This window comes from Suricata suricatta, chromosome 2 (genome assembly GCF_006229205.1).
Source record: "Suricata suricatta isolate VVHF042 chromosome 2, meerkat_22Aug2017_6uvM2_HiC, whole genome shotgun sequence".
Taxonomy (NCBI): Eukaryota; Metazoa; Chordata; class Mammalia; order Carnivora; family Herpestidae; genus Suricata; species Suricata suricatta.
Genome location: NC_043701.1, coordinates 140,564,788 through 140,584,068, shown reverse-complemented (window position 1 = coordinate 140,584,068; position 19,281 = coordinate 140,564,788). Strand labels below are relative to the sequence as shown.

The window sequence follows — 19,281 nt, the reverse complement described above, 5'->3', positions numbered from 1 at the left end:
CGCAGGTTCTCCGCCCCCCGCGCCCCCTTCCCCTCTCCAACTCGCTTTCTAGCGTCCCGAGGCGCGCACGCTGGTTGCCTAGCGACGGGAGAGGCCTAGCAACTTCGAGAGCGCAGGCGCCGCCCAGACCTGTTGTTGGTGTTTGGCTGGATCCGGCGCGCCGTGGTTCCGGCCGTTGGACCTTGTGAGTGGTGTGGAGCCCAGGCGACCCCTGGGCTCCCCGAGCAGAGCTAGGTTAGTGCAACGCCTGGGGGCGGCCGCCGTTGCTGCTGCCTCCGCCTCCTCTTGCCTCCTCCTCCTCTTCCTGCTCCTCCTCCTCTTGCCTCCTCCTCCTCTTCCTCCTCCTGGTCTTCCTCCCTCTCCTCCACTTCCTCCTCCACTCCCGCCTCTTCCCTCTCCTGCCTTGGGTGCCCTGCGCTGGGTGGCGAGGACTGGAAACCCGGATCATCTCACTAGGCTCGCCGGCGAAATTTCTCCTAAGCATGGTCAAAGGACCTCTTTTTACTTCTTGTGACAACTTCTACAGGCTTGAGGTAGCTGTTTCTGTGGGAAAGGGCTTTCTTCGGTTGCGCCAACCTGCCTGTTGGTGTGTATGAAAATCAACATTACTTGGAAGAAACTGTGAGATGAGTATTATCATCATTTCATGGACAGGAAACATGCCACGCCAGGTGACCAGTTTACCTGGTTTCTGCTAATCCATGCACATGGATCCGAGACCGACCCGCCATCCGGAGATACTCTTAGGCCAGAGGTTTCTCCCTTGGGGACATGTTCCCCGTTTTGTGTTACCCCACTTGAAATGATATTGACCCGTCAGTGTAATTATTTTTGTCTGTAGAGTATATCCCATGGAAGAATCACAGTGAAGATAGCTTGTTTCAAAGTCATTTGTAATTCTGTAATTCTCTCTGTATGGTTAAGACACCAATGCTGGGTTGATAGGGAATTAGGTTCATTTGTGCCAGTTTTTAGAGTTTAAGTTTTCATGACCGCATTTACGTACACATATACACATTCCTTTCTCCACTACTGTTGTTAATACAAAAGATGACCTACTATATACAATTTCTGCACCTTACTTTTTTTTCCCCACCGCATACTGTGTCCTAGAGATCACTCCCTATTTTAGAGATCTTCCTCGTGTCTTTAATACGCACAGTAAGTCATTGTGTTGCTGTATTTCATCAGTCCCTTAATGAAGAACTGTTGGATGGAGCTCCCGTTTGACTATTCTAAATAACGGTGCAAAATTACCACATGTATGTATCATCACTCTGTATTTTTGCAAGATAGGATCCCAGAAGTGAGACTGATAGGTCAAAGGGTAAATAGTTATTTAATTCCCTAGATATTGCCAAATTTCTCTCCATGGGGGTTACACCATTTTGTACTCTCACCACCACCATCAAATGAGAGAAGTAGTGGGGTTTATGGATGAACCTCAGGAGGTTGTTGTTTCTGAAATTTTATGCAGAAAAGTAAGTGTATTTGTCCAGGGACAGGACCAGACACGCTGGCATTCTATGCTCTATAATTGCTCATGTCTGACATATAGTAGGCACACAGTATATATTTGTCGAACTATGATTGCATCTCGTTAGATTCTCAGAAGAGACTGGACGCCATAAAGATAATTTGAAAGTGATCAGTTTCTTTAAAGTACCTGAGAGGCAATTGTTGCTACATTTATTTCCTTTGTTCCCTCCCTGCCTCCCTTCCTTCCTTCCCTCCCAGCTTCTCTCTCTCCCTTCCTTCTTTCCTTCTTCCCTCCCTTCCTTCCTTCCTTTTCCTCCTCCTCCTCCTTCTTCTTCCTCTCTCTCTCTCTCTCTCTCTCTCTCTCTCTCTCTCTCTCTCTCTCTCCCCTCTCTTTTAAATCTGCTCTAATATTGGGGCACCTGGGTGACTCATTCAGTTAAGTGTCCACCTTCGACTCAGGTCATGATCTCATGGTTCATAGGTTTGAGCCCCGCGTCAGGCTCTGTGCTGACAGCTCAGAGCCTGCAGCCTGCTTCTGATTCTGGGTCTCCTTCTCTGCTCCTCCCCTGCTCATGCTCTGTCTTCTCTGTCTCTGGGAAAAAATTTTAAATCTGGTCTAAGATTATTCCTGTCCATCTTCGTAACTGAACAGACTGGGACATTATTGGGAGGATGGAGAAACGCATTCACTTGCCTCCCTGGGAACCCAGCATGTCTGCCCTGTGATTTAAACACCATCCTGGAGGAGCTGGAGGAGTTTATCTTGTAGAGGGAGGACGGACATGTGAGTACACAGATAATTCTCAGGTTGTACGACAAGTGCTGTGTAAGTTGCTTGGAGAAGGAGGAACTTCTTTACAGTGCTTGGGAAGGCTCAGGCAATGAGAGATGACCCACATCTTGCAGGTGAGGAGAGAAATTTTCCAAACAGAGACAATGAGGAATCATAACAGTCCTGGAGATGGAGGTGTGCAAGGGGTGACCAGCAGCACGGCAGAATGTTCAGTGTGGTTGGGGCCCAGGATGTGCTGGAGGCAAAGGAGATGTCTGGAAGTGAGCCGGAGAAGCAGGTGGGGCCAAAGCATGAGGAGCTTCATGTGCTATTCTTTGAAGGTTGACTTCTTTCTATTCTTTGTCCTTAGAGATTCATGGACTTTTGTGGTTTTTTGAGGTGGAGTGTTGTGATGTTTTCTAAACTGATCCCCTATGGCTTGGGGGGGAACATTTTAGTCATTAAGGTAATGACTCTGAAATCAAGATTTGGGTATGAATCCCATTGCCAGAATGTTGACTTATGCTCTTTGTGCCTGGGCTTTGTCATCCACACAGTGGGGATAAATCCACGTCGCGAGGATTAAGTGACACATGCATTTGGTCAGCTCAGAATAATGACAGGATCCAGGTTTTTTTTGTCTTTGTTTTGTTGTTGTTGCTGCTGTTGTTTTGTTTCTGTATCATTTATTTCTGCTTTAATCTATTGTTTCCTTCCTTTTGTTGGTTGGGGGTTTTGTTTGTTGTTCTTTTCTGAGTCTTAGACTCAAAAGCCCTTCAGGATTTTGAAAGTGCATCCTAGTGGTCGTTGCAGTGACATCTGTGGAGGCTTTCTGGAAGCTGTGAGAAGTTTCTGGAAGCCAGCTGGTTTGTGTCATCCCTGATGGGGGGCACCCATGACTGGTGACAGGATGTAATGCTTTGCCAGCCTTGCCGGCTTCTGCTTTTATTGTGCCCATTGAACATTTCCTGCATTAATGCAAAAAACATTTACCTTTCAGAAGTTAGGGGTGAGAAATGGAATCGACATATCTTCAAAAGCACCTTGGGGCATGTCTAACTCAAGGCCTTGCAGAAGTGGCAAGAATTCGCCCAGTGGATCCAATAGAATATTTAGCATTGTGGATTTACAAATACAAAGAAAACATGACCATGGAGCAGCTGGTAAGTGGGGATTTTCTAGAAAATTAGAAGAGTAAGGGGTGTCTGGGTTGCTCTGTTGACTGAGTGTCCAATTTCTTGGTTTTTGGCTCAGGTCATGATCTCATGATTCATGAGTTCTAGCCCTGAGTCTGATGAGCTCTGGGCTGACAGTGTGGAGTCTGCTTGGCATTCTCTCTCTCTCCCTCTCTCTCTGCCTTTCTCCTGCTGCCTCTCATGTGTACACTTGCACGTGCTCTCTCTCAAAACAAATAATTAAACATAAAAAAGAGAAAATTGGAAGAAAAATAATTGGTCCAATTTGTCTGCTTCTTTAAAAAGTTCAGTGTTTATTTATAAAAATAGTATGTTTTTTTAATAGAAAAACTTGGACAATATCAAAAACAGAAAAAAAATACCCAGAGAAGACTTCTTTTTAGATTTTTAAGTATTTTCCTCTAGTCTTTTTTTAATACATCTTCTATACATTTGTAGGTTTATTTTACCTAATTGTGATCATACTCATTATATAATTTTAATTGTATGCTCTTTTTTCAAATAAAACACACTTTTCCCCAAACTATTATACATTTCCCAAATGGGTCAAGTAAAATTTGCTTACCCTTTCCCTACTGCTGATGATTAACATGCTTTCAAGATTGTCTTCACAAATTGCTTTATCTCCAGGTAGTCACTTGATATTATTTTTGAACACTGCTAGAGACAGAAGGAGATGGCCGACCTGGAGCACGAGAGAGAACTGGCTTTGAAAGAGCAGGAAATGATGGAGAGGCTCAAAGCAGAGGAGCTCCTTTTTCAGCAGGTGAGACATGCATGGGGGCTCAAGGGTGACTGGAATCACTGGGGTCAGCCTCAATGTGGGTCGATCCAAATGTTGAGAAACTCCCCACCTCTGGTTAGTTAGGAATGGCGTTCTTCCATCTTCATGTTTCTGTATTTCCGTATCTATGTCCTCTTTGCTGGAGAGGCAGTGGCAGCAGGGGTAGGAGGAAAACCCAGGGAGTGTGTTCTCATGGTAGCCAAGGGGAGAGAACATCTCAATGAGGCCCGAAGGGTCAACTGCTGGTTGAGTGAGAGCAAGACTTCAGAGTGCTCATTCAAGGCCACTTGTGAGCTTGATGGGAACAGTGTGTTTGGGGGGGGGGGCGCGGGATGGTAAGTGGAGGTAATGCTTTCAAGGAGATTTTCAAGGATATTTTAGGAGCAGAGAGGGAAAAGGTGGTTGATAAGAAATAGGCAGAGGATGGTCTGGGTACATGTGGGTGTATAGGTTTTTGTGGCACAAAGTTGAAAGCAGTTTCTGTATGATCGTTCTTCTTCATGAAGTAGGGACCATGATCATCTTCCAAGAATGAGACGATGAAGTGGGAGGTGTGGGAAGAGTGGTGAGGGTTTGAAATGGTGGCTTTGGAGGAGGGGAGGGTTGACCAGGAAACTTAGCATTACTTGGTAGCATGGAGTACCCTGTAGAGACCAGACATTTATAATGTTGCCGTTTGGTTTGGTTTTATGATTATGTGGTTTTCTCCACTTGGGCCTAGATATCTGAGTGAAGATGTGGAGGGAGCAGACCCCGTGGCTGAAGTAGGCTTGGGGTAACAGGATTAGAGAGCTGAAGATGTTGGTAAGAGAAAGTTGAAGGGATGCGTCACAGAGTGTAAACTAGTTAGGGAAACTTCCTGAGTGACTTCTGGACCAATTTAGTTTATGAAGAACCTCTGAACTAAATTTACATTATTCCTATCATTCTACCATATAGAACTTGGCTCTAGGGTCTTGAGTCAAGTCTACACATTTGCAAAAGGAAAAGAAGCCTGTGACATAGGTGTATGGATCAAAAGGAAGATATAGACATGGCAAATAGCTTCTCTGCCTAGACTTTCATCCCTGATACTTAGGTAGAACATTCTAGGCACCTTAGACAGATATGGCTATTGAAAACTGTACTGCTTCTTAAAACATTTTTTATTTTTGCATTTACTTATTTTTGAGAGACAGAGAGACAGAGCATGAACAGGGGAGGGGCAGAGAGAGAAAGAGACACAGAATCTGAAGCAGACTCCAGGCTCTGAGCTACCAGTCTGCATAGAGCCCGATGCGGGGCTCGAACCCACAAACCATGAGATCATGACCTGAGCCGAAGTCGATGCTCAACCGACTGAGCCACCCAGGCACCCCAAAACTTTACTGCTTCTGAATATCCTTTTTTTTTTTAATCATTTGGCTAATTCTTATCAGGAGGTGGGAAAGCAGTGAGTTGGATGGCAAGCAATCATCCAAATGGGCGAGCGTCTGCTGCAGTGGCCCCAACTTTTGAGAAGCTGCCCTTGTTCTTAGGCTTCTACAGCTAGTGTCTGCGCCCTGTTGATCAGAATAAGGAGGACTTCTCAGCAGTTCTCCTTCCCCAAGACACATTCCAAGTATAAGGGTACTTATATTTACCTTACTTTACCTTACTTAGATCCAAGTTGGCAAGACTAGAAATGAAGCACTTTTCTAACTGTAAGCTGTTGACCAGTGTGAAGCGGTCAACTGTGCATTGAACCCTGAGCATTGTATGGGGAGTGGAAGATCCAGTAACATTCTACATAAGATTTCATGATCAGTTAAAGAAATAGCTTGGTGGGCAGAAATAGATGAGAGAAGGAAAAAGGGCCTGGGGGCGGGGGATGGACCACCAGAGAAGAGCCCGGGAGAGAGTGAGGCTAAGATGCAAAGAAACTGAGGTGCTTGGAGCCCACTGAGTCAAGGGAGCTGGGGCTCCAGACTCTGGTCACCTCCCTGTTCTCACAACGAGTGCTACTGAATTTTAGGCACTCTCTGGTAAGCCCGGAGCCCTTGTGAAACAGAGAAGTATTTTTCCTGCCATTTTCTTCTGAAGAGCTTACTTAGGAGGTAGAAGCTATTTTGTTTATTTGTTTTACTTGTTTGAATATCTTTTCTAATGGTTTTACTCATGTGTGAAGAAACGAATTGGGTTTCGAAATTTTCCCGAAAATGTTAAGAAACTGATTTTGTTGACCGGTGTGGTATTTAACAAGCACATTTTGCATTATTCTTGAGATGAGTTACCTCACTTCCTCTACCAAGATCTAGAAGTGGATGGAGTGATATGTTCTTGCACTTCTGCTACCTACCCCATCACTTTCATCCTAGTGTGGATAATACAAGATTACCAAGAGGGGCTCCTGGGCGGCTCAGTCAGTTGAGCATCTGACTTCGGCTCAGGTTATGATCTCACGAATTGTGAGTTCAAGCCCCATGTCTGCACTGTCAGTGCAGAGCCTGAAGCCTGCTTCTGATTCTGTGTCCCTCTCTCTCTGCCCCTCCCCCACTCACGCTCTGTCTCTCTCTCTCAAGAATAAATAAAACATTAAAAAAAAAGATAACCAAGAAATTCCCTTTAACAACCCTTTGTAAATAAATATTAGCCATTGTTTATTATCTCTTCATTTATCAAAATGTATTATTTTTAAAAATACATTTTAGGGGCATGGGGGTGGCTCAGTCAGTTAAGTGTCTGGCTTTGGCTCAGGTCATGATCTCATGGTTCATGGGTTCGAGCCCCACGTCAGGCTCTGTGCTGACAGCTGGCTCAGAGCCTGGAGCCTGCTTCAGATTCTGTGTCTCCCTCTCTCTCTGCTCCTCCCCTGCTTATGCTGTCTCTCTCTGTCTTTCAAAACTAAATAAAAAACAGAAAAAAATTTAAAAAACACATTTTAAAAACATAAATTTAAAGGGCTCATAATGGGATGTGTATGTGTTATGGAGTGTTAAGTAGATATAGAAAGAAAACAAATTTCCACAAATGTTGTATCGATGAAATAAAATTTAAAAAAATAAAATTGAAAACAAAGTATAATTTTCTTTTTGGAATACAGGCTAACTACTTGGACAGATTAAATTATATTTTAAAAACAACATTTCACTTAGTTGGAGTTCAACGTTAATGTTCCTTATCATCAAAATTGATGGAAAATATTTATCTGTTAATGCTGATTTGTAATGAGATTTTAGTATTTCATTGTTGAAAATAGCTTAGAGATGGGTCTTGACAAATACTGATTATCCGTCCATGTGCATCTAATTTTGACCATATTTATCTCCTGGAATTCACTTGTAGAATTCTATTAGATTTTTATCTTGTTCTGCCTTTTGACATGTCATTACCTTATAGATTAATCACTTCCAGTTGAATGTTGGTAAAGGCTTCTCAATCACCCAGTTAAATGGATTTAGGGATATGGAAATTTAATTTGCACTTCAATCAAGGCCAAAAAAATACTCTGGATCTATAGTTTGTGCTGCAGATTTGTGTGGGAATGGGGGTCTAGTGGCTTGTTTTAGATTTTGAGTGCTCAGAAAGTGAATGAGGCAGCTTGGCATTGTAGTTCAAACATTAGGTGTTGTTGAAATGGCTTTCCTGCAGTGCTAAGTTACGTGTTAGTGTTGTTTTGCCTTATAAATTTACTTTGAATCGATTTAAAAACATTATTAGGTCTGTAGCAAAAGTTTATTTCCAAAGCCATTTACGGTTTGATAACAGTGACTGAGCATGATTCTTCTCATTCAGAAAATTTTCAGTCTTGGTCCTGAGACCCAAAATTCACACTACATTGTTACTATGTTTTCATTTCATGATACATGGAAAGTATAGAAAATTCAAATTCCAGCGTCACCATGAAGCCCTGGAACTGCCGTGTGGTAGGGCCAGCCAAGATTTACTCCGTTTCCGTTCCTGACAAAAACTCACGGAACTGATGAAGGGACACTCATGAGAGTGAAGGAGGCGCACCGCTGGCCCTGCTGGCTCAATAGCACATGAGAGAGTCAGAGGCTTTCTGCAGAGCACCTGCTGCTGAGTAAGACGGTGACCACTCCTAGGCTCTCCATGCTTCGTCTTCCCAAGCTTTGTAAATTTGTCCAGCTGACCCTTTTTCTGTTCCACATGCATTTTCATCATCATTGGTCATAACACATTTTAGCAAGTTTCGGTGCTCATTGTACTGAATTAATGTTTCCCAATTTCTTTGACAATATTCTCGCCTGAAGTTGGCCCATGAAGACAATTCATAGTGGCTGATCTTTCAATCACTTCCTACTCAGCACTGGGGCACTGGGGTGGCTCAGTCAGTTGAGCATCTGACTCTTAATTTCTGTTCAGGTCATGATCCCAGGGCTGTGGGATCAAGCCCGCGTAAGGCTCTGTGCTGAGCATGGAGCTTGCTTAAGATTCTCTCTCTCTCTCTCTCTCTCTCTCTCTCTCTCTCTCTCTCTCTCTCTCCTACCTCTCTCTCTCCCCTCTGGCTCTCCCCCCGCCCCCAAAACAAAACAAAACAAAACAAAACAAAAAACCCTCAGCATTGATTCCAGTAAACAATAACAACTGAGCAGTGTTGGGAACTTGGGTACCCATCAGGAACCAAGAAAAATCGCTCAAAATAATTTGCCTTGTTTTTAATTGGCTGTTGATGTTGCTCCTAATGTCATCAACTCTTTGAGCAACTGTTTCACCAAAATCTTAATATAAGTTTATTTATTTTTTCCCCCGGACCAGAAATCAAAACATCTTGTAATTAAATCATCGTTGGTAAGTGAGTGTCTTTGCTTGGCTAACAAATGAGCCACTTGGGAACTTGCTTTCATTGCAGCCTCATTTCTATTTTTAATTTTTGTGAAGAAATCCTACTGTGATTTTGCTTACATTTTCTAATACTTCTGACCTTTGTTTTCACATGAGCTGAGAATATTGTGATATATGTGCTCAGTCTGGTAATACTGATACGCATTGCATTCTTTTAATAAAGTATCCTTGTTTCATAAATGCCATACTTTGCCTTTTAACTTGATAATAAAATAACCCAGTATCCACTGCATCTTCAAAGAGCAACATTCCAAATCCATGTCTTTTCTCATTTTGACATGATGAGTATGCACTGATTTAAAAAAATGTCCTGGTGTGGTGATACCATGGCACTCGAAGAGCCGTTGAGACAAAATGGTGTCACTGTGATTTGCAGTGTGCTGAGCAGAACCCCAAGTGATGACAGTGCCACCTACGGCCCCTGTTGCAACCACCCAGCCACGCTGTTGTGCAAAACCAGTCACAGACAGTACGTAAGCAAATGAACCTGACAATGTTTCAATAAAACTTTATCATTTCCATGTATCATGACATATTATGCTTTCAATATTTTTCAGCTACTTAACATTGTAAAACCTTGCTCAGCTCATGGACTGGACAGTACAGGATTGGGCTCCGATGTGGCCCACAGAATTTAGTTTTCAGACCTCCATTCTAGTGTGGCATGTGTGTTGACTTGGAACCAAATATACTGTTGATTATCTGTGGTTTCAGATAACATACTTAAGATTTTCTTATCCACTCATCTGCACCAAAGTTTGGTTGTTTGAAGAACTATCTATGCTTGAAGAGATTTTATCTGAAAAAAAGTTGGCCAATCTCATTTGTTGCTCTAAGAAGAACAGAGAAAATAACGTGATTTTGTACAAATTGTACTTCTCTACAAATGAGCAGTTAAGGAAGCTTCCCTTTTTATGTTAGATTTCAGGAAATATTTGTAAAAGCTAAAGCGTTAGGTGGTTGCGATCATTTATTCTCATAAGCTTCTGAAATTTAGGTAAGTATAAACGTAATTGTCCTGGGACATTTCAGAGTGATTGGAGTTAATGCCTTGCAGTGGCTCTGCCTTTAACATGACTTATTTATTTCTGAATATTCAGCAACAGCTGGCTCTCCAGCTGGAACTGGAAATGCAAGAGAAAGAGAGACAAAGAATAGAAGAAGAACAAAGAGCTCAAGAGCAATTAGAGAAGGTAATTTGAAGTTTTATACATGCCTGCTTTATTTGAAACCTCTTAGAACCCTACACACTGTTACTACGTGGGATTCATAGACGTGCCGCACGTTAGCTGTGTGACCGACACAAGTCTTACAACCTTATTATTAGTCTCCTTTTGCCTTTTTGAAAAATAGGGGTAACAGTAGAGCACTGGCACTATCTCACTGGTTTGTCGTGAGGACCAGCCTGGGCCATACAGGCAAACCTGCTCTGTGAGCAGTAGATTTCTCTCCTGGTGATATTAGCAACATTTTAGTCAAGGCACAGTTGTTCCTGACTGTGGTAGCTCATGTCCAAGGTTAAGTTCTTTGTCGTGTTGAGGGTGCACTGATCTCTGAGACAGTTGCACATCTTCCTCATGCTAGATGTGTTATCAACAATATTTTTATGTTTAAAAATATTTTTGTATGGCTCTTGCATGTCTTTCATTCAGTTACATACTGACTTTTGTTAAAAAGTCTGTTTCCATCGAGTATGTGGGTATAATGTCAGACCTCTAGTCTGGCCAATGTTTCCTGGGATCCAGACGAGATTGGGCGCGTTCAGGGTGGTATGGCTGTAGACTTGTTTCCTGTGATCTAAAATGTGTATGTCACATAGACCAAACTTCTGAATGACGGAGTTATGCTTTTCAACTGGATATTTCATATTCTTTTTTATAATTTGTTTTACATTTATTTTTGAGACACTAAGAGAGACAGAGCACAAGTGAGGGAGGGGCAGAGAGAGAGGGAGACACAGAATCCGAAGCAGACTCCAGGCTCTGAGCTGTCAGCACAGAGCCGGATGCGGGGCTTGAACTCACACACCATGAGATCAGTACCTGAGCCAAATTCGGACGCTTAATGGACTGAGCCACCCAGGCGGCCCTGGATATTTCATATTCTGTGTTTATAACCAGCCAGTCTCTCTGATGCAAATGTTATGCCTCAATTTATTCCATAATTACATCAAAAATAGAAGTAGGTTTTATGGAACATGTTTATTCATGGCTTAGATGAGAGCACTGTTTTTTAAAAGGTGGAAGGGTGGATTGAAATAAAAAATGAGCTTCTTAAACAGATAAATTAAGGGGCACCTGGGTAGTTTAGTTGGTTAAGTGTCGACTCTTGACCTCAGCTCAGGTCTTACTCTCAGGGTCGTGAGCTCAAGCCCGTCATTGGGCTTATACGCTGGGCATGGAGCCTACCTAAAAAAAAATTATTATAAGACAAAACACAAACACACAAAAAAGATAAATTAAAAACTCCACACATAGTTTTAAGACACACATAGGTAACAAAAACACAGATGCTGATGTCATCTGAGTCTAAATGTTGTAGGGCACATGGATGAACATGCGTGTGCGTGCGTGTGCGCGGGCACACACACACACACACACACACACACACACACACACAAGTACATGGCAGTGTATATCCCCTTTCTCTTAGGTGAGGATTCAGTGATGTCAAATAAAAGTTTTTGTTTTGTCACTCGTCACATTGGCTAATAATTTGGCTTCACATGTTATGTTTCAGATCATTTCATTTTTTAAAGAGTCGTGTTCAATTATAAATAAAACACGGTTTTCTATTAGTATCAAGTGTTAAATGAGATGGTGAGCTACAGTTTTGTACTAAATGTATTCAGATCACACTTTGTAAAAAAGGTTTTTTTTAATGCTTATTTTTGAGAGACAGAGAGACAGAGTGTGAACAGGGAGGGGCAGAGAGAGAGGGAGACACCGAATCGGAAGCAGGCTCCAGGCTCTGACTGTCAGCACGGAGCCCGACATGGGGCTTGAACTCACAGAGTGTGAGATCATGACCTGAGCTGAAGTCGGACACTTAACAAATTGAGCCACCCAGGTGCCCCTCAGATCACCCCTTTAAAAGTGATGATGTATTTGCAGTTAAATTGATCATAGCATTATGTAAAAATAAACCTTCTTGAAAACTAAACATGGAATCAAAATGGAAAGTATATTCAATATTTTTCTTCATTTTTATATATTGCAGGAGATGGAAATGAATGTAGAAAACATACCTAAGAGTGAAGATAGTTCACATTCAGAGGTGAGAAGGAAAAATTATTCTGTGTTACATGAAATGAATGAGTATCCTGGAGGGCAAAGTTTAACTTTGATGCGTTAGTAGCTAAACTTTTGAAGAAAGAAATTATCAAACTTGATAGTCCAAATATATGTTCTAGTAACAACAATTCACAAGTGCAGTGTTCTCTAAAGCAAAATCTCAAAGTGGATAAGAGTTGGACGTTTGGTTTGCATTTGTATCTTTATTTTTTAATTTTTAAAATATAATTTATTGTCATATTGGCTAACATGCAGTGTGTATGGTGTGCTCTTGGTTTTGGGAGTAGATTCCCATGGTTCATTGCTCACATACAACACCCAGCGCTCATCTAAACAAGTGTCCCCCTCAGTGCCCATCACCCGTATTTAAAAACCAGAATGTCGTGAGATATTTATTGACCATATGTTTACTTCCAATGATACATGTTGGATTCCTGAATGTATTTTTTTAATTTTTAAAGTCTTTTTCTTTATTTTTGAGAGAGAGATACAGAGTATCTCTCTCTCAGATACAGAGTATCTCTGTATCTCTCTCTCAGAGAGGGTCAGAGAGAGAGGGAGACACAGAATCTGAAGCAGCTTCCAGGCTCTGAGCTGTCAGCACAGAGCCTGATGCAGGACTCAAACTCACAAACTGTGAAATCATGACTTAAGCCAAAGTCGGCCGCTTAACCAGCTGAGCCACCCAGGCACCCTCTGAATGCATTTTTAAATTAAGTTTTAGCATTGATTTCTAGCATTCTGTCTCCATTAACAGATGTTGGCTCATTCCATTAATTAATGATGCTGAATTTTCATGTTGCAATGCAGAAATTTCTTACCAAAATCAAAAGAAAATTAATGTACTAGTCTTGAACTCACTTAAAATTAAAAATGAATTTTAATGATTGTAGGATATAACACCAGACTCAGGCAAAACGCTGGCTGAAATTAGTGATCGATACGGGGCACCAAACCTGAGCAGAGTGGAAGAACTTGATGAGTCAATGCTATCTGATGTAAGTACCTTTAAGAAAGTGCTTTGTGAAAAACAGATTTTTTTTTTTTTTTACTTTACTTTGGGAAAGCCTAGTGCATATGAGGCCAGGGTTGGATAGCCAATGGGCCCTTACTGTCATAGAAAGAAAACCAGTTCCCCTAGGGCTGACCATATTCCTGATCTGCCATCTGCCCTTTTGTGGACCTGTGATGGCCCCACAAGGGTCAGGCTGGGCACACGTCTGGCTCCTTGCAAATGTGTCGGCCCTGATGGGAAAGTTTCTGGAAGCTGATGCCGAGGTCACGGTGTGCCGTATGTAGACGGTGATACGTATATTTTGGAGTTAGGCTTCGCAAATCTAAAAATCTCTTCAAAATATATATTTAAAATCATTTGGTGAAATACATAATCTTTAAGTTAAATTTTTGGGACCAGTTTATTATTTCTCAGTGGCAAACACTAGAACCAAATAAATATCCTAATGAAAGTGCACACTTTTACGGTATATAAGTATATGCGTTTGTTTAATAAACGTATAGTGTTTTCTAGGTTCCAGGCTGTGCCTGATGTTGTTGTGAATGGAACAGATCGTTTCGTTTTTGTTTTTGTTTTTAACCTAGTCTAGGGGGGAAACAGACAACTGGACAAGCAATTAATAGTCATTGTTAGAGGGACCAAGTGGTTTATTGTCCAGAGCAGTAGGCTTTGAGAATGAACTGGGGAGCTGTGAATCTAAGCCAGACCTGCGGGCATAGACCAGGACTGTCCTGGGGGCAGGTGTATTTCGTGACCTAACCATGGGCACTGACAAAATTGCCAGCAAGCCCAGCAGAGGAGCCCTATCAGGGAAGGCTTCCTGAAGGAAGTTGGTGACTGACTGCTAGGGGCTGTAGGGGGAGGATCTGAGAATACAAGACAGCTAGAGACCTGATAGAGGAGAGTTGGGGGTGTGAGGCAGGGAGAAAAGAGAGACGGTGCAGGGGGGAGGGAGCAGGGACCGGCCCATGAAAAGCCTGGTAATTTGTGCCCAGATGCTGTAGATTTTATTCTCAAGGCAGTGGAGGCTGATGCTATCAGCACTGCATTTTAGAAAAGCTGTCTGGCAGCAGCATGGAGGGGAGAATGGAGAGAGAGAGAGAGAGAGAGAGAGAGAGAGAGAGAGGTGAGGACACCCATTAGGAGGCTAATGCAGTCATCCAGAGAGAGATGGCATTGGTGGCCTATACGGAAGGAGGAAATAGAAGGGCTTGGTGCTAATCAGTTAAGAAAGATGCTCTTATTCAATGTCTGCTGTGTTCTGGGATCATGCAGGGAGGTCGCCAAGACAAATGCACAGAACAGGTGGGGCTCCTGCCCTTGGGGGGCCACGGGCCGAGGGCAGGTGCTCTAGGCGGACGGACTAGCCTGAATGAGTCTTCCTGAGGAAAGGAAACTTGAGGAGTTAGTCTGAGCCGAGTCCAGCAGATGGGGAGAGGAAGACACTCCCACAGAACAGAATGGCCCAGCTCCGACACTGGCTGGAGGTGGTGTGACTCCAAGCTGGAGAGGCAGTGAACAGCCACATCACACTGTGCGCTGTATGACAAGTGCAGTGGGAGTCACTGCAAGGGTTCACCTGAGGACTGGAGGCGTGGCTTTAGAGGGGGGAGAGGATTGGAGTGGGCACGGGTGGAAAAGGGAGACCACTTAGGAGTTTTATAATTGTCCAGATGCACGATGACCAAGGCTGGGGATCAGGGTGTAGACAGCAGAGATGGGGAGAACTGAGTGGATTTCATATTGGCTGGGAGGATACGGGACAGAAGGAAGTCAAGGAGCTGTCCAGGGTTCTGCCACGGGCAACCGGACTAAGAGCTTAGCTGTTTGTTGGGGTGGGGAACGTAAGAAGAGGAAGCAGGTTTTGTGAAAATGATGGCTTCAATTGTGGACATATTGAGTCTCAGGTGACCCCCAGATATGCAGATGTAACTGGCCAAAGACTGGTTGATGTGCGACACGGGTCCAGAGGACAAGAGAGAGGTCCAGGCAGGGGATAGGAATATAGCAGTTGTCAGCCTATGAGCTAGGTGAGGCTAGGAGAGGGAGTAGGTAGCTAGGAGAGCATGCAGGATGTACGGGGGCGGGGGGCGGGGAAAGGGGGGGCTCAGGTGCATCCCTTAGAAATTCCATCGTGTAAGGGGTGATCCAGGAGGAGCACCCCTGCAAGAACGAGAAGGATGACAAGAGAGGGGGGAAGGGAGCAAGAGAAGTAGAAGAAGGGGTTACTAAATACTGTGCTCGAGAACTCTGTGGTTATCGTATTGAGTTTGGATCTTCCTCGAAGTCATTTGAAACCAGCAAAAAGCTTCATTTACATAGTCACAGAGAAATGACCCCAACTCTGATTTCTTTGGCTTGTACCTTTTCACAATTCTGATCATATCAAAGCATATGTACCTTTTATTCTGCTTTTAGGTTGCATTAAACAATGACCAAGATTTGTAGGATCAACCAACCCAAGAACAATAAATTTTTCTGCTTGTTTCAATTTTCAACACATGAGGTTCCAACTGTATTTTTTTCCTCTAAACCTGAACTCTACTTTTTTTCCCCCCCTCTAAACACAGCTTTATAAATGGGCTTTCAAGGGTGGCCTTAACGGGTTCTCCAGTGCAACTGGTTGTTTGCAGGATTCCTCAGAGAGGAGAGAGAGTCAGCCCAAGTAACCAGAAGAGGCAAACAGGACATGAGCTGAAAAGACTGTGTGTGTGTGTGTGTGTGTGTGTGTGCATATGCGTGCATGAGAACAAGATTGCCTGAGATGAAGGTCAGGTCTGTGAAGAGTGAAAGGGGCTGCCACTGTGCAGGGCTCGGGAGTGTTCGACATGCCTTAGATCCGAACTCCCCTTCCCCGGAAGTGGACTGCAAAGACTTCTCCAGTTTGCTCAGCAATGATACTTTGTAGGACCATTAATCCACGATTACTGATAGGGCTGGATGGGGAAGGAGGCAAAGTTCTGGGGAACAGAGATGCAGCATTTTTTCTGGATCAACCAGTGGGCAGATGTACTGGTGCTGCTGTTGGAGGGAAGCTTTCACTGGACAGAGGCCATGCGGGGGGGCAGGGGGGGCTCCTTTGGGTGGGCGCTGGATGGTCCATGGGCCCTGATTGCTCTCCTGGCCCCTTGGCAGTTTCACGCCCAGCCTTGAACTTTAGGAAGAACTTTGCTTCCTTTATAAAATTCTTCCAAATCTAAGTCACTGCTCTGAATCTTTTCTATTATTTAAGGAAGGGTATTGGCATGGAAACATAAAGCCAGGAAGAGGCTTCTTTAAAATAAACTTTTAGGGGCACCTGGGTGGCTCAGTTGGTTAAGTCTCCGACTTCGGCTCACGTCATGATCTCAGGGTTCGTGAGTTCCAGTCCATGTCCAGCATCAGGCTCTGTGCGGACAGCTCAGAGCCTGGTACCTGTTTCATATTGTGTCTCCCTTGCTCTCTGCCCTCTCCTGCTTGCTCTCTCTCTCTCTCTCTCTCTCTCTCTCTCTCTCAAAAATAAACATTAAAAATATATTAAAAAATAAATAAAATAAAAATTTTAAAGATCTACTTTTGGTCATCATGTGCCAATGAGAACAGAACAGCCTCGCTGCTTAAATGGGAAGAAAGAAGGGTGTGCGAATAAAGGAGAAAGTATTGGTTTCATTAAAAACAATTGTTTTCTTGCCATATCAATTCTGCGTATTCTTTAGAACAAAGTCCCAGGTTTCCGGGCCAGTTGGGCCACCAGGCACTGTGTCCCCAGCATGGATGACCTGTCTCAGTCTGCCCCGGCCGGTGTGTCCAAGGCAGCAGGAGAGCACAGTGGCCCACCCCGGCCTCGGCATGTGAGGGCAGAGTTGTGGAGGGCTGGGAGCCGAAGGGCAGGTTCAGGGGCCCTCGGCTCCACGCACCCCAGGCCAGTCTGGTGCTGGGGCTTCGCAGCAAGAGTCTGTGAGTGTCGGTTAGTCGTGGGGTGAACCACCGTGGTTCTGGGGCACAGGGTAGTCCTGTTTGAGGCATTCCCAGCCAGATCTGAGCATAAGAGGGAGGAGGTAGAACGGGGTGAAAAAAAGGACATGACACTTTTTTTCCTCAACTTTTTTCCGCGCCTAGTAATTTTGAAGGAGATGTAAATTCTATCTTCTTGGATGTTGGATATTTTTATTTCTATAAATATTTTGAGCTTTGTTTCTAGATGCCATTAAGGTGCTCGGAAAGAGTTTGGTCCTCTCCAGTCTTGCTTTTAAGGAGCTTTGTTAGGTGAGTCTAGGGCAAGTTTTGTCCCACCATTAAGGCAAGCCTCTGCCCTATGTTGAGTAAATTATGAGAATTTTTACTTTGGCTGTGGAAAGATACATTATTTTCACTGTATTTTTAAACCACTCTCTTGAGGTATGGTTGAGAAAAAAGATAAATTATTCCCAGCTTTCTTCGAGCCATGGGTGTGCCCTCCAATCATCTGAGCGTTTCTTACCTTGGCTTCTTATCACTTCCTCCTCCCCGTGTGTTTCTTACTCAGCTGAAGACCCGGGGGGACCCTCGGGAGGTGACCCTGGACTCCCATCTTCCTCCTTCTTCGAGGAGGCTATGGGGCTTCACCCGCAAGGCAGAGTGCTGAGACACTTGTAGGGGCCACTGTTTCCTGTTCCTCAGAGACCTTTGTCCCCTGTTACCTCAAGTTCACTGTCCCAACAGCTGTTGTTTCTTGTGTTTGGTGCTGGTCTGTTGTCGCTTCACAGGGGAGGACATGTTCCTGTCCCTGTTGGTCCACCGTTGCCTGAAACCAGAGTCCAGATGCCACAGACTTTCTCTCATGAAAATAACTGTCCCTGTGCTTCCTCAGCTTTCCTAATTTGGCAAAATTTAATGTGGTTACTTTCTGAGAAGTTAGGGGGGTCAGGGTGTGTATCTAATGACACATATGTCTTAACCCACTTGGAACCGGGCAGAAAGTGCCAAGCGGGAATCAAGGAATCCACTTTACAGACACTAAAAGTCCACAGGAGAGTGCACTGTGGACAGCAGGCCGAAGCTGAGTCCCAATTCCTCCTGGCGAGTGTGAAGAGAGGCAGCTGGAGAACTGTCATTCTCTCTGTGTCAGCTGGAGAGCTCGCCTGATCTGCTTCTCACATGGGGGACAGAAGCATGGCCGGGCGGTGGCCGGTCCTGATCCCCGAGGCCTTCAGGAGCGAGAGCTCGAGAGGCCAGGTGGAGTGTGGGGCCTTGACCCCCAGACCCATTCACCCATCTCCTTCCTGGAAGGAGGAAGAGAGGAGGGTGCAGAAATTGCCTGGCTGCCCCTTCTGCCACCCGCTTTTCTCCTGTGAACTGACAATCAGTATTGTTTTGGCTGAAATAAAAGATAAAACTCGGACTTGGAAACAGGTTGACAACCTTGACCCCACTAGCTTAATGGATCACATGATCTCTTGTCTCCCAAGAGAAGTCGAAGAACGGGCAGGCCACAGACACGATGGGTCAGGGCTCGAGCCCCCTCTCTCTTGGCTCTGCCATCCTGGGCTCCGCCCGTCACGTCCTCGGGCTGTTCCCAGTGCGCTTGCAGTCAGCAATTCCAGGTGCTATATTCAGTCACGACAGTGTCCCATGGATGAAGAGGGGGAGTCCTTGTGTTTTTATTTATATCCCTAGAAACTCCCCGGCAGACTGCCTTTCTGTCTCACCAATCATGGTCGCGTTCTACACTCTCTCCAAGTTCATTCACAACGAAGATAAGGAATCATCACCCCAAGTACTTACACTGTCATTGTCTTACTGATTCACTGGTTTCTAGATTCCTTTATTTTCCGCCTATGTCAAAGGGTCCTCAGTAGTTACCAGGGTGGGGTGAGCGTGGCAGCTGGGGAACCAAATTTAACTGCTGTCTCTGCAGTTAACACGAGCCTGAGAATGAGCACCTCTAAAATTTTGCTACC

General features: G+C 44.2%; 1 protein-coding gene across 1 annotated transcript; it reads left to right on the top strand.

Moving 5' to 3' along the window:
- Window positions 1–90: 90 nt before the first annotated feature.
- DYDC1 (DPY30 domain containing 1) lies at window positions 91–15,863 on the top strand. Its single transcript, XM_029915676.1, has 7 exons — window positions 91–234; window positions 3,252–3,414; window positions 4,112–4,213; window positions 10,156–10,248; window positions 12,275–12,331; window positions 13,242–13,346; window positions 15,782–15,863. The coding sequence occupies exons 2-7, from the start codon at window positions 3,268–3,270 to the stop codon at window positions 15,809–15,811; spliced, it is 534 nt and encodes a 177-aa protein (XP_029771536.1). The 5' UTR covers window positions 91–234; window positions 3,252–3,267; the 3' UTR covers window positions 15,812–15,863.
- The last annotated feature ends 3,418 nt before the right edge of the window (window positions 15,864–19,281 follow it).